Below are 14,285 nucleotides of genomic sequence, written 5' to 3' on the forward strand. Positions count from 1 at the left end.
CCAGGCCTCCCTGTCCATCACCAACTCCCGGAGTTCACTCAAATTCATGTCCATCAAGTCGGTGATGCCATCCAGCCATGTCATTCTCTGTCATCCCCTTCTCCTCCCGCCCCCGATCCCTCCCAGCATCAGAGTCTTTTCCAGTGAGTCAACTCACTGCATGAGGTGGCCAAAGTATTGGAGTTTCAGCTTTAGCATCAGTCCTTCCAATGAATACCCAGGACTGATCTCCTTTAGAATGGACTGGTTGGATCTCCTTGCAGTCCAAGGGACTCTCAAGAGTCTTCTCCAGCACCACAGTTCAAAAGCATCAGTTCTTCGGCAATCAGCTTTCTTCACAGTCCAACTCTCACATCCATACATGACCAATGGAAAAACCATAGCCTTGACTAGACGGACCTTTGTTGGCAAAGTAATGTCTATGCTTTTTAATATACTATCTAGGCTGGTCTTATGCTCCATTAAAGAATGAAACAACAGCTCCCCACTGAATATTCAAATTTAAGATACAGTTAAGAAAATATAAGCATTTTAGAATTGACAAAATACAAAGTAAATCATGAGGAAAACTCCCATGCACTCTTGAGATTAAACACTGATTGTGATGCACACAATTTTTTTCTTTAGCACTTCACATTATTTAAGTCATCCCTCTTTTTTCCTTAATCAAACTCACCTAGGTTGTTCATTACCTTACTCTTTCTGAATCCCAACTTTGGGCTTTTCTTATTCTCTCATGGTATAGTTGCCTTCTTAGTTTTCTGTTATGATTTAGTATTTCCTTCTTTCAGTTCAAAGTTTAGCTGATTTTCAGCTCCCTTTTTTCTAATATAAGCAAGGAATACAATACTGTACCTCCTAAATGCTGTTTTAGCAAATGCAACAAGTTTCTATATGTAGTTTGGTTTTATTTAGTTCTGAATTATGTTCTAACCTCCACTATCATTTCCTCTGATCTCCAAGTTGTCTCTTAGTGTGAGTTTTCTAGCATTCATCTTAATTTTATCCTGAACATGCACACAAGATGTTCTGAGTCAGATAGATTTCTTATTACTTGAAGTAAACGCCTCCACACCCTTTACCCCAGACTTAGATCTGGGCTATGTGTTAAAGAGTCATGGGGTTTTTTTTTTTTCCTACACAGTGAGTGGTGTTAAAACAAATTCGGACTTAAAAAGTACAAGACTTAGGGACACCAGAGTAGCTACTGCAAACAGGGGCGAGGAGGCTGCAACGGAGAATCCTGTTGCTGTAGCCTCCTTGCCCATCTGCAATAGCTCCCCTGGTGTCCCGAAGTCTTGCACTTAAGTCTGCAAGCTGCTCAAAAACAGATCGTCTATGTGTGCTCAGTCATGTCTGACTCTGCAATCCCAAGGACTCGAGGCCACCAGGCTCCTCTGTCCATGGTATTTCCCAGGCAAGAACAGTAGAGTGGGTTTGCCATTTCCTCTTCCAGAGGATCTTCCTGACCCAAAGATTGAACCTATGTCTCCTGCATTCTTTAGCAGATGGATTTTTTCCCACTGCGCCACCTGGAAAGCTCAAAGACAGATCAGATCCTTTTAATAGGAACAAGTAAGAAAGGCTAGAAAGATCCGGGTGTGAGGGAATGAAAGGGAGCAGATGACAGAATGGGACAGTTGATCAGGGAATGTCTCTTCTGTGGTCCACTTTCAGGAGGTGTGGCTGAGGACAGCTCTTCCACATTCCAGGGCTGGCTCAGGCTGAGGGTGGATTCAAGTTCAGGGGACTGTGGGGGACAGCCTAAAGTGTGATCAAGTCAAGTTAGAGGGCATTCTGTACAGAGTGGTCTTTGGGAACAACCAGTTCAACAACAAATTCATGAGATAAAAAACAGGAATCTGAAGGATCTAGGTCTGACTGCGTCACAGTTAATCAAAGGAGTCATCCACTCATCGTACCTTCAGTTCAGTTCAGTTCAGTCACTCAGTTGTGTCCGACTCTCCACAACCCCATGAATCACAGCACACCAGGCCTCCCTGTCCATCACCAACTCCCGGAGTTCACTCAAACTCATGTCCACAGAGTCGGTGATACCATCCAGCCATCTCATTCTCTGTTGTCCCCTTCTCCTCCCGCCCCCAACCTTTCCCAGCATGGAGTCTTTTCCAGCATCGTACCTTAGATATTGAAAAGGTGGTTCTCTGCAGGAAGCCATTTCCTGGAATAGAGTAGGGGGATTTCTTCACTGTTCTCCCCATACATTTATTTCAGCTCTAAGGACCTCCTAATCCAATAGCCACAAAATGGTGCCTAAGAGAAGCTGCCACAAACAATCTTTATGAGTTATATTATACAATCTCTATGCATATTTTAGAATATGTATTGTCCTCTTTCTATAATACCTTAAACTGGGGGTGAGGGTGGGAATGCCAATTTCAAATATAAGAAGTTTCTTTCAGGGAAGAGTAATATTTTAACAGTAGTCAGTCTACCATTTTGGAGAAGGAAATGGCAACCCACTCCAGTGTTCTTGCCTGGAGAATCCCAGGGACAGAGGAGCCTGTTGGGCTGCCGTCTATGGGGTCACACAGAGTTGGACACGACTGAAGGAACTTAATAGCAGCAGCAGTCTACCATTTAAGGCTGTAACTTATTTCTCTCTTGGGGTTAACTACATCGAGTATGCTCAGTCGTTCAGTTTTGTCTGCTTCTCTATAACCCCATGGACTGTAGCCCACCAGGCTCCATTTCAGACAAGAATACTGGAGCAGATTGCCATTTCCTACTCTAGGGGATCTTTCTGACCCAAGGATCAAAATCAAGTATCTTGTGTTTCCCATGTTGGCAGGCAGATTTTTAACCACTGAGCCCTGGGAAGCCCAAAATGTTTTGAAGAGGGTTCATTATTTTGAAGACTACTTTCTTTTGTGAGCTCCATTACATCCTTTAGTGTTTAAAAATAAACTTTAAGTGATGTCAGAGAGAATAAGCTTAACATTTAAAATTATCTGTTAGTATGGATAACATTCAGCAATTTAAAAAGTTGATGATTCTATAAGTTGTCTTACTGGAGCTAAAATGTACTCTCTAAGCAGTATTTTTCAAAAACTGTAGAAATGCTTGATTATGATGGAATTCAAAGAGATCCAAGAGTTGGATGCATAAGCATACTTGAAAAAGCAGACACAAAAGTCAGCAATAACAAAGGGCTGGACATCCCTGGTGGCTCAGTGGTGAAGAATCTGCCTGCCAACGCAGGAGATATGGCTTCCATCTCTGGTCCAGGAGGATCCCATATGCCTTGGAGCAACTATGCCCATGGGTAACAACTGGTGAGCCAGTGCTCTAGAGCCCAGCCTGCAACTACTGAGCCCACATGCTGCAATTACTGAAGCCCGAGTACCCTAGATCACATGCTCTTTACCAAGAGAAGCCACTGCAATAAGAAGCCCGTGCACACAACTGCAGAGTAGCCTCCACCCAGCACAACTGGAGAAAAGCCCATGCAACAACAAAGACCCAGCACAGTCAAACATAAATAAATACAATTTTTTTAAAAAGGGCCAGTGGAGAAACTGATATTGAAGTAGTAATAACTGATGTAGTGGAGGCGTGTTCTGGTCAAATAGAATGAAGCAATAAAGGCTGAGAGGTTTACAAGATCAGAAAACAAACTTTGGATAAATAAAATGAATGAGAAGGCATCTATGGCTCAGGAAACATACTTCACTATTTCACTACGCAATTTAAGGAGAAAAACGGGGGAAAACAGGCCAAGAGATAAGAGGGAAAAAATGAAGAAAATTCTTCTCACAATAGCATGAGAATTACACAGAGACAATTTCTTATTAGAAACAAATGTGGAGATGAACTAGAATGGGTTTGAGGTTCTAGGAAAAGAGGAAAAAGCCTCCAAAAGGGATCTAATATCTCATCCAGCCATATTAACTCTTTGTTTCTTAAAAAGCAACGTGGTTTCAGAGTCATTCCTTGCTCAAGTTCCAAATTTATACCATGTCACCATTAAAGAGGTAGAAGGATGTCAACCTAAATTCAAAAGTCCACGCTCTCTGCATTTACCACCTCTTGAGGGATGTTTTGATTTGTAAAGACTGCAGAAACATGACAAAAATAAAGACAGAGATTATGTCACAACAGGATTTTATAGTACAGCTGTTTATTAATTATATTATGAACATTAATGCAATATTGGCCTCAATAATTTCACTCAGATAATAAAAAATAGTGGCACAGTGACAGTTTTAAAGCTGGTTCATTCATGACTTTACAAGCTTATTTATTAAGAGTGAAAACAGAAGACTATTTAAAATAGCTGAAAAGATAACATGTGTCATAGTGCTCAATGTTTCTGGGACTGTTGGTAAGGCTTACACCTAAATCTGATGCAGAATTCTTACTGGCATTGAAACAGTTCTTTCCTCACCCGCAGTACGTATACACTGGTGCTATGAGTCTGGAAGAGACTGGCTATGGGTACCGCTTCTTGTCTTCAGCTGGGACTGTGCAATATCAGCAAGTGCACTCTGTATCTTTTCCAGAAGCATGTCCCCTCGGTAGACAACATCCTCCAGACTGGTAGCAGCCTCGTGGTTTTCCTCCTCCAGCTTATATAAGCTAGCAGCCTTTGTGAGAAAACACAAATTTAAGAATAGCTTGAGAAATGAAAAACTTGGGAAACTGATAAAAGTTGAGGAAAGAAATTGCAATGAAAGTATTTACTTTTAAATCTGATGACTATGCGACCACTGTGATAAGATTTTTTTGCCAGTGGCAGAAATCCTAAGATCAGATATTACCTGAGAGTCTTCCTTGTATGAATTATTTAAAAGATGACTTTTCAATTAGAGAGCTCTGGATGGCTACAAGAGACTCCTTTCCACATTGCTTTCAGACACTGCTATTCTACTCCATATCCAGAATGGTCTCTCCCTTGTCACTACTGGCAAGGAAAAGAACCCAACTGAGGAAAATGGCAAGTTTCCTTGTAATTCAAAACTGGACAACTATGTATTTTCAGCACAGTCTTAAATACGCTGCAGTAATTTACAATAAAACTCCCATTTTAAAATTTAGAGTAACCTTGAATATTGTAATAAAAGGTACTAAATCTATTTCCTTGAATTCAAAATTCTATTCATAAAATTCTCAAAGAAAAAGAGATTTTTTTTTTTACCTGTAAAGCAGCTGTAGATTCTTCACTGGGTAAGGAATCTATCAGAACATCAATGTCTTTTGCTGTTCGTGCAATCAGCGCTGCAAAAAGCTGGGCATATTCTAGAGAAAGATAGCACTCATTGAGGATATTAGAGAATCTCAAGTTTTCAGAAAGAGAAATTAAAGCTGAATGAAACCAGGAAACTTCATTACTTTTTCTGTATTAGGCTTCTAATGATAAAAGTGTAATTTTAACACGTCAATTCTATTATGTCTGAGAATTAGCTTTAATGTTAACTCAAATTAGAACTTAAGTACAATGTATTATCATTTCATTATTAGGATAATATGGTGGTCCCTTGAATAAAGGAATTTGTAAATTGGATGCCATTTTTATTAAGTTCCCACAAGTAAAAAATCAGCCAAATTCATACAATTCTCCTTTAGAGGAGTAAAAAAATCTGTTATTTCACATGAAAAGAATTATGAGTTGTTATGTAAATTTACTGTAGTGAGTTCATTTCTTTTATAACAAACATGTAATATTCTCAAACACTAACATTTTTAGAAAGCCATAAATAAGTTGATTCTTTCAATAAATCTGATTTTAAGGTATTACAGGTAATGTGAGAGTCAAACTAAGAGAAGCCAAGAAAATCTATTTACCTTCTGTAGGGTTAGCCGGCTGATCTTTGTTAATGGCTGTCTGAATATTACTAAAGGAGGCAGGAGGGCCACACTGCTGCAGCACTCCAATGGCATTACAAAACTGATCTGCAAGCTGGAGGCAAAGAAAAGGTGGCCAAGTTAGAATGGATTTATCCTCTTTAAGGATTTTATTGGTAACAGTGGCAGCAATGTTTCTATAATGTTCTCTGAGCAAAAATAAATAAATAAAACAGAAAGGAGTAATTCTGGATAACAAATACCAGTTACTAACAATGATTAAACATTTTATTTTTTTAAGTTTAAAATTTTTTTTTATTTTGCATTGGGGTACAGCTGATTCATAAACATTATAATCATGCAAAGACATTAAACTCTCAGTGGTTCAGTCATGTCCAGCTCTTTGCAAACCCATGGCTCCTTTGTCCATGGGCTTTTTTCAGGCAGGAATACTGGAGTAGGTTGCCCATTTCCTCCTCCAGGGGTCTTCCCTATCCTGGGATGGAACCCCAGTCTCCTGTGTCTCTTCCACTGGCAAGCGGATTCTTTACAGCTGTGCAACCTGGGAAGCCCTAAAGAAACTATGTTTGGTATCAATTTAGTTGAGACAGTTAAAAAGAAAACCAAAACAATCTTTCTTTTCTTCCCAAGGTAACAGAATGATAAAAGAAATATATGCCAGTACTTTCTGCAAGCACAAGTAAATACTTTTGGGGGAGCAGTGGTGGAAAAGAGCACATCTGATACCGACACAATGGACATGGGTTTGGGTGGACTCCAGGAGTTGGTAATGGACAGGGAGGACTGGCGTGCTGAGGTTCATGGGGTCGCAGAGTCGGACACAACTGAGCAACTGAACTGAACTGAACTGACAGGCAAACATCTCAGAATGGCCCCAGGCTAACTTTTTAAATGTGACTCATATATAAAGCATATAACCCCTTTTCTGAAACCAGAGTTATTACAAATAGAAAGAAATAGTGGTGGGAAAAGACTGCACCTTAAGTATGTCTGAAATGTTTTTCTCCAGGACTCAAAACTCCTAGTGCTCTAAAAGTATTTCTTAAGTAGTTCGAAGATTGAGAATACCAAGTCCTTACTTACTGAAACTGTGTCCCATGGGGTTAACGGAAGCTGGCACCTTAAACGAAAAACTGGAGTATGTCGTACAGAATAGCAGATAAGGAAACAGCTTGTGACAAAACCCTTTGTTTGTAACCTGCCTCTAAGGATTATGTTTGCTTTGGCTTTTTTTCTTTCCCTAATTGCATACCTTCCAAACTTCACATAGCCCACATAATACAGCACCAGACTTCTTCAGTTCAGTTCAGTTCAGTTCAGTTGCTCAGTCGTGTCCGACTCTCTGCGACCCCATGAGTCACAGCACGCCAGGCCTCCCTGTCCATCACCAACTCCCAGAGTTCACTCAAACTCATGTCCATACAGTCAGTGATGCCATCCAGCCATCTCATTCTCTGTCGTCCCCACTCCCCAAAAGATAATGCTCCTGATGTATGGGTCACTATAGTAAAAGGGATTTAAGCTGTTTTTCAAAAAATTTGAAAAATTTGGAGTAAGGTCCTGCCCAGTTCAGACCAGTTAAGAACAGTTGGGAATAATGACCCTACCTGGGTCTCCTGCATTGCAGGCAAATTCTTTACCATCTGAGCTACCAGGGAAGCCCCAAGAACTGCTCCTGTGCAGAATACTGATTACTTTACCTTCTCCCTACCTCCAATCACCTTACCCCATGCCTGAGACCACCCTACTTCTTTATTCCATAAAATCTCAAGCATCTTTATTTTCTGTTTGTTTCCCACCTCCACTCCCTACCCCCTGGCCAAGAGGCATGTGGGATCTTAGTTCCCTGACCAGGGCTCAAACCCATGCCCCCTGCATTGGAAGTGCAGAATCTTAACCATTGGACCATCAGGCATGTCCTCCAAATCTCAAGTCTCTTGCCTTCTGGGAAGCAATCTGAGATCTGCCCTCCTATCCTGTCACTTGGCTGCTTCCAAATAAATAAACCTCTTCTCTGGCTGCAAAACGATGTCTCAGTCTGTGGCCAGATGTGGATCCAGCAAACAAACTTAGCTTTGTTAACATTACCATCTCCAAACCTAAGACTCCTATCCTCCCCACCAAATTCTCTCCATAGTCCTGACCACTCAAACTGCAATTCTTTGTCACCAATCAGTGAATCAGCATTTCCACTAAGTTTCACTGCCATTATTTGAATGACAGATCTCAAAAGTCAACTATTTCCTTTAATATCTAATTTGTATTGAGAATCTTCCAGTCAACCAGTCTACCTTCAGATTTTTTACTTTCATCTTCAAATCCTGCTAATGTTACTACAAATCTTTCCCTTTTCCTTCTACCATCACTGATGCTGTTAGTGCAACTAATTACCTCACACAAGAATTATTTACAATAGCTCCTTACTATTCTCTAGTTCTTATTATTTTCTAGGTTATTTTACTCTGCTCCAAAATTCTGAGCTTGCCCCAGCATGGTTTTCAAGATAAATCTCCAAATCTTCAGGCTATTCCAAAGCTTTCAATAAGCGAACTCAACCCTACTTGTTCATTATCTACTACTCCTTTATATATGCCTGACTAGTGAAAATTCTTTCCTGACTACACTGCTTTTGGTCACATTTTTGCAAAGGTATTGAGTGGCAGTAAGTGCTCTGAGCCTGTACAAATAGAGATTCTGATAACTAGTTTGTTAACTGAGAACATTCTCACATTAGGTTAAATACAATGGCTGTTTGTTCTGTCCATATGAAGCTCTCAAAATCCATTTACTCAACAAATATTTATCAAAATAATTCTAGGTACTTCCCTGGTGGCTCAGTAGTAACGAATCCATCTGTCAATGCAGGGGACACAGGTTCAATCCCTGGTCTGAGAAGACTCCACATGCCGCAGGGCAACTAAACTCCTGCACCAAAACTACTTAGCCAGCGCTCTAGAGTCCCTGACCCTCAACTACTGGGAAGCCCACGTACCTAAAGTCTGTTGTCCACAGCAAGAGAAATCACTGCAATGAGAAGCCCGGGCACCGCCCCCCGCCGACCCCCGCAGCCCTCCACTCAGTGCATCAAGAGACAGCCTATGCACAACAATAAAGACCTAGTGCAGCCATATATAAATAAATAATAAATAAATCTTAAAAAAAAAAAAACTTTAAAAAAAATCAGCTCTATAAGAAGCACTATGTGTATAATTGTATAAACATTATAGTGGTAAAGCAAACAAGACAGTTTGCTCTCATGGAGTTCTCAGAGGGTAATAACTTTATTTTTAAAAATTTACAAATAATTATGATTCAGATAAATCCTAATAAGATTCCCTCTACTTTAGTTAATATCACTCAACAGTCCACTTCAGCACTTACAGCTTAAAAGTTCAGTTCAGTCGCTCAGTGGTGTCCGATTCTTTTCAACCCCATGCACTGCAGCACACCAGGCCTCCCTGTCTATAACCAACTCCCGGAGTTTACTCAAACTCATGTTGGTGATGCCATCCAACCATCTCATCCTCTGTGGTTCCCTCTCCTCCCGCCTTCAATCTTGCCCAGGATCAGAGTCTTTTCTAGTGACTCAGTTCTTCACATCAGGTGGCCAAAGGATTAGAGCTTTTGCTTCAGCATCAGTCCTTCCAATGAATATTCAGGACCGATTTCCTTTAGGATGGACTGTATCTCCTTGCAGTCCAAGGGAAAACAGTCTTCTCCAACACCACAGTTCAAAAGCATCAATTCTTCAGCACTCAGCTTTCTTTACGGTCCAACTGTCACATCCATACATGACTACTGGAAAAACCACAGCCTTCACTAGACAGATCTTTGTTGGCAAAGTAATGTCTCTGCCTTTTAATATGTTGTCTAGGTTGGTCATAGCTTTTCTTGCAAGGAGCAACCATCTTTTAATTTCATGGCTACAGTCACCATATGCAGTGATTTTGAAGCTCAAGAAAATAGTCTCTCACTGTTTCCCCATCTAAATGCCATGAGGTGATGGGACTGAATGCCATGGTCTTAGTTTGTTGAATGTTAAGTTTTAAGCCAGCTTTTTCTTCTCCTCTTTCATTTTATCAAGAAGCTCTTTAGTTTCTCTTCCTTTCTGCCATAAGCGTGGTGTCATCTGCATATCTGAGGTTATTGATATCCCAGCAATCTTGATTCCAGCTTGTGCTTCATCTAGTCTGGCATTTCAGATGATGTACTCTGCATAAAAGTTAAATAAGCAGGGTCACAATATACAGCCCTGACGTACTCCTTTCCCGATTTGGAACCAGTCTGTTGTTCCACGTCTGGTTCTAACTGCTGCTTCTTGATAAGCATAGAGATTTCTCAGGAGGCAGGTCAGGTGTTCTGGTATTCCCATCTCTTTCAGAATTTTCCAGTTTGTTGTGATCCACACAGTCAAAGGCTTTGGTGCAGTCAATAAAGCAGAAGTAGATGTTTTCCTGGAACTCTTGTTTTTTCAATGATCCAGCGGATGTTGGCAATTTGATATCAGGTTCCTCTGCCTTTTCTAAATCCAGTTTGAACAACTAGAAGTTCACTGTTCACATACTGTTGAAGCCTGGCTTGGAGAATTCTGAAGATTACTTTGCTAGCATGTGAGATGAGTGCTATTGTGCAGTAGTTTGAACATTCTTTGGCACTGCCTTTCTTTGGGATTGGATTGAAAATCGACCTTTCCGAGTCCTGTGGCCACTGCTGACTTCCAGATTTGCTGGCATATTTAGTGCTGCAGAACTTTCACAGCATCATCTTTTAGGACTTGAAATAGCTCAACTGGAATTCTATCACCTCCACTAGCTTTGTTTGTAGTGATGTTTCCTAAGGCCCACTTGACTTTACATTCCAGGGTGTCTGGCTCTAGGTGAGTGATCATACCATCACAATTATCTGGCTCATAAAGATATTTTTTGTATAGTTCTTCTGTGTATTTTTGCCACCTCTTCCTAATATCTCTTGCTTCTTTTAGGTCCATACCATTTTTGTGCTTTATTATGCAAATCTTTGCATGAAATGCTCCACTGGTGTCTCTAATTTTCTTGAAGAGATCTCTTGTTTTTCCCATTCTGTTGTTTTCCTCTATTTCGTTGCACTGATCACTGAGGAAGGTTTTCTTATCTCTCCATGCTATTCTTTGGGACGCTGCATTCAGATGGGTATATCTTTCCTTTTCTCCTTTGCCTTTAGCTTCTCTTATTTTCTCAGCTATTTGTAAGGCCTCCTCAGACAGCCATTTTACCTTTTTGCATTAGCTTTTCTTGGGGCTGGTCTTGATCACTGCATCCTGTACAATGTCATGAACCTCCATCCATAGTTGTTCAGGCACTCTATCAAATCTAATCCCGTGAATCTATGTCACTTCCACTGTATAATCATAAGGCATTTGATTTAGGTCATACCTGAATGCTCTAGTGGTTTCCCCTACTTTCTTCAATTTAAGCTTGAATTTTACATATGTTCATGATCTGAGCCACAGTCAGCTCCTGGTCTTGTTTTTGCTGACTATATAGAGCTTCTCCATCTTTGGCTGCAAAGAATATAATCAAACTTATTTCAGTATTGACCATGTGGTGATGTCCACGTGTAGAGTCGTCTCATGTTGTAGGAAGAGGGTGCTTGCTATTACCAGTGTGTTCTCTTGGCAAAACTCTGTTAGCCTTTGCCCTGCTTCATTTTGAACTCCAAGACCAAATTTGCCTGTCACTCCACGTGCCTCCTGACTTCCTACTTTCGCACTCCAGTCCCCTATGATGAAAGGGACATCGTTTTTTGGTGTTAGTTTTAGAAGGGCTTGTATGTCATCATAGAACCGTTCAACTTCAGCTTCTTCAGCATTAATGGTTGCGGCACAGATTTGGATTACTCTGTTATTGAATGGTTTGCCTTGGAAACGAACGGATATCATTCTGTTGTTCTTGAGACTGCACCCAAGTACTGCATTTTGGACTCTATTTAACCTAACATTCCAGGTTCCTATGCAATATTGTTCTTTTCAGCATCAGACTATACTTTCATCACCAGTCACACCCACAGCTGGGCATTGTTTTCATTTTGGCTCCCTCTCTTCGTTCCTTCTGGAGTTATTTCTCCACTCTTCTTCAGTAGCATATTGGGCATCTACCAACCTGGGGAGTTCTTTCAGTGTTGTATTTTTTGCCTTTTCATACTGTTCATGGGATTCTCAAGGCAAGAATACTTAAGTAGTTTGCCATTCCCTTTTCCAGTGAGAACTCTCCACCATGACCCATCCATCTTGAGTGGCCCTACACGGCATAGCTCATAGTTTCATCGATTTAGACAAGGATGTGATCCATGTGATTAGTTTGGTTAGTTTTGTCTGATTGTGGTTTTCAATCTGTTAAAATTAGGTAACCATGGGTTTTAAAAAAAGGGTGTCCTTATATGATGTTGGAAACTTACTGCTCTGATGTGGCTGGTGGGATGCTCAGACCTCAGACCCTATAGAGAATGCAGTGGTATCTCTCGAGCCAGAAAATTCTGCCTACAACTGAAAACTCTAGATAATTACAACTCCTAACCACATACTGCTTTTGCATTATTTAAATGTCTCCAGTATATGAAGTCTTCCTAACCAGACTGTAAACTCCTCAAGGAGTAACTTTCTGTAACCATGACAGTGTTTATATATACCAGGCAACCATACCAGATAACCTAGAGGCTTTCCTCCAAAATCCAATGATCAACCATGGAGTTAAGGGCCATATTCATTTTGTCCTTACTATCCGTCTGGCTATGAAACATATATGAATATGCAACATTTCCCCTAAAATAATATTTGTATCCAGCAGTCATTACAATTTAATTTTGTAAAGCCTCAAAGAAGTATCTCCCCTAGGGAGACTGGCTGGCCGCCCAGGCAAGTCACCAAAGGTAGAATTCATCTTGGTGAATTTATCAACATTTAGAGGCTGGCCCTCATACACAAAATAGATCCATTTCTCAATGGCAGATTCACACTCTTCAAGTGTACAAACACTGAGTGATAACAAGAATACCAACTTATTAGCTTCCAGTGAGAAAAAAATGGCAAGAGACTAGGGACAAGAGACTAGTTTGATTTTCCAGTCAACATCTACAGATATCTTACCTGGAACATCAAATTATAAACAGAATGACAGAAATGTAACTACCAACGAAAAACAATTTAGCTCTTAATGGTAATAAGTATACGAATGCTTTGGTTTGCATATACTTTCCACGTAGACATAAATAACAGGAAATATAACCAGAAAGATCAAAGTAAGGGGGGCTACTTACAACACCTGACCTTTCATAGGGAGGAGACTCACTGGCAGATGTTTTAAAAACCTTAAAGATATACAAAGACCGTAAGATTCACTATTATGAAGATGTCAGTTTCCATTAAACTGACAAGCTGGGGGAGTGGCCAAGAGATGGTCTATAGGAATCAACTAGGATGAAACAAAACTTTTCACATTACTATCACTCCAGCACTAATCTGAAAGTTGTAGCCAAAGAATACTCTCGGCTAACATCTAATGACAAAGATCCAATTATTAATAACACGGATTTATCTCCGTGGGTTAAAATTCATAACGGGGAAAAAAGCTTCCGCTTCCTCTCTCGTCCCGGCAAAAAAATAAAAAAAGGAAAGATCCTTAAGAACCACTGACAAGAAAACCGGTCCCAGAGAACAAGGCAAGCAGGTGAAGCCTGACAGTCCACGCAGTGAGAGCCTCCACTTGGCAGGCGAAGAGGCCGCCGGCTCGCGCCGGGCCCCGCAGCCGGCCTAAGACCTTCCAGACGGCGGCGCCGCCTCCAGCCAACCCCAGCGCTTGTTCTGAAGCACAGCCTCAGTCCACTCCCCACTTCCGAGTTTCGTCCTTCACACCTCTTTCTCTGCCATCCTTTCTCTCGGGAAGGAAGACGACGGAAATTAATCGAGTGCTACTGCAATTGCTCACCGAGTTCACGGCGTCCTGCAGCTGCGTGAGGCGATCCGCCATGTTCCTCTCACAAACAAAGAAACGTGAAAGCCGCTGCTCCTACGTAATTGGACAGTCATGGCCAATCACACGGCTGCGTTTTTGGAGGGGGTGGAGTCAAGCCAAACCCCAAACCCCGTAGCGAAGGGGAGGGGCTTTCCCGAGCCTTAACTTTGTTTAGACTAACTCCACTTGAAATGAAGAGACGCAGTTCAGTTCAGTCGCTCAGTCGTGTCCGACTCTTTGCGACCCCATGAATCACAGCACGCCAGGCCTCCCTGTCCATCACCAACTCCCGGAGTTCACTCAAACTCAAGTCCATCCAGTCGGTGATGCCATCCAGCCATGTCATTCTCTGTCGTACCCGTCTCCTCCCGCCCCCAATCCCTCCCAGCATCAGAATCTTTTCCAGTGAGTCAACTCATTGCATGAGGTGGCCAAAGTATTGGAGCCTCAGCTTCAGCATCAGTCCTTCCAATG

At 41.3% G+C, this 14,285-nt stretch overlaps 1 protein-coding gene across 2 annotated transcripts; it reads right to left on the reverse strand.

Moving 5' to 3' along the window:
- Positions 1-4,124: 4,124 nt before the first annotated feature.
- Positions 4,125-13,938, reverse strand: MED21 (mediator complex subunit 21). 2 transcript variants are annotated; one of them, XM_055395971.2, is made up of 4 exons: positions 13,785-13,938; positions 5,806-5,920; positions 5,159-5,259; positions 4,125-4,607 (listed from the first exon to the last, which is right to left on the reverse strand). In XM_055395971.2, exons 1-4 carry the CDS (start codon positions 13,824-13,826, stop codon positions 4,431-4,433), a joined length of 435 nt encoding a protein of 144 aa, XP_055251946.2. In that variant the 5' UTR covers positions 13,827-13,938; the 3' UTR covers positions 4,125-4,430. The 2 variants fall into 2 exon arrangements, with proteins under 2 accessions (XP_055251946.2, XP_088693387.1); XM_088837261.1 differs by lacking the exon at positions 4,125-4,607 and having other exon boundaries at positions 5,193-5,275.
- Between the last annotated feature and the right edge of the window lie 347 nt (positions 13,939-14,285).

The sequence above is a fragment of the Moschus berezovskii genome, chromosome 6, assembly GCF_049115385.1.
Source record: "Moschus berezovskii isolate FMDL1 chromosome 6, NW_MosBer_1.0, whole genome shotgun sequence".
Taxonomy (NCBI): domain Eukaryota; kingdom Metazoa; phylum Chordata; class Mammalia; order Artiodactyla; family Moschidae; genus Moschus; species Moschus berezovskii.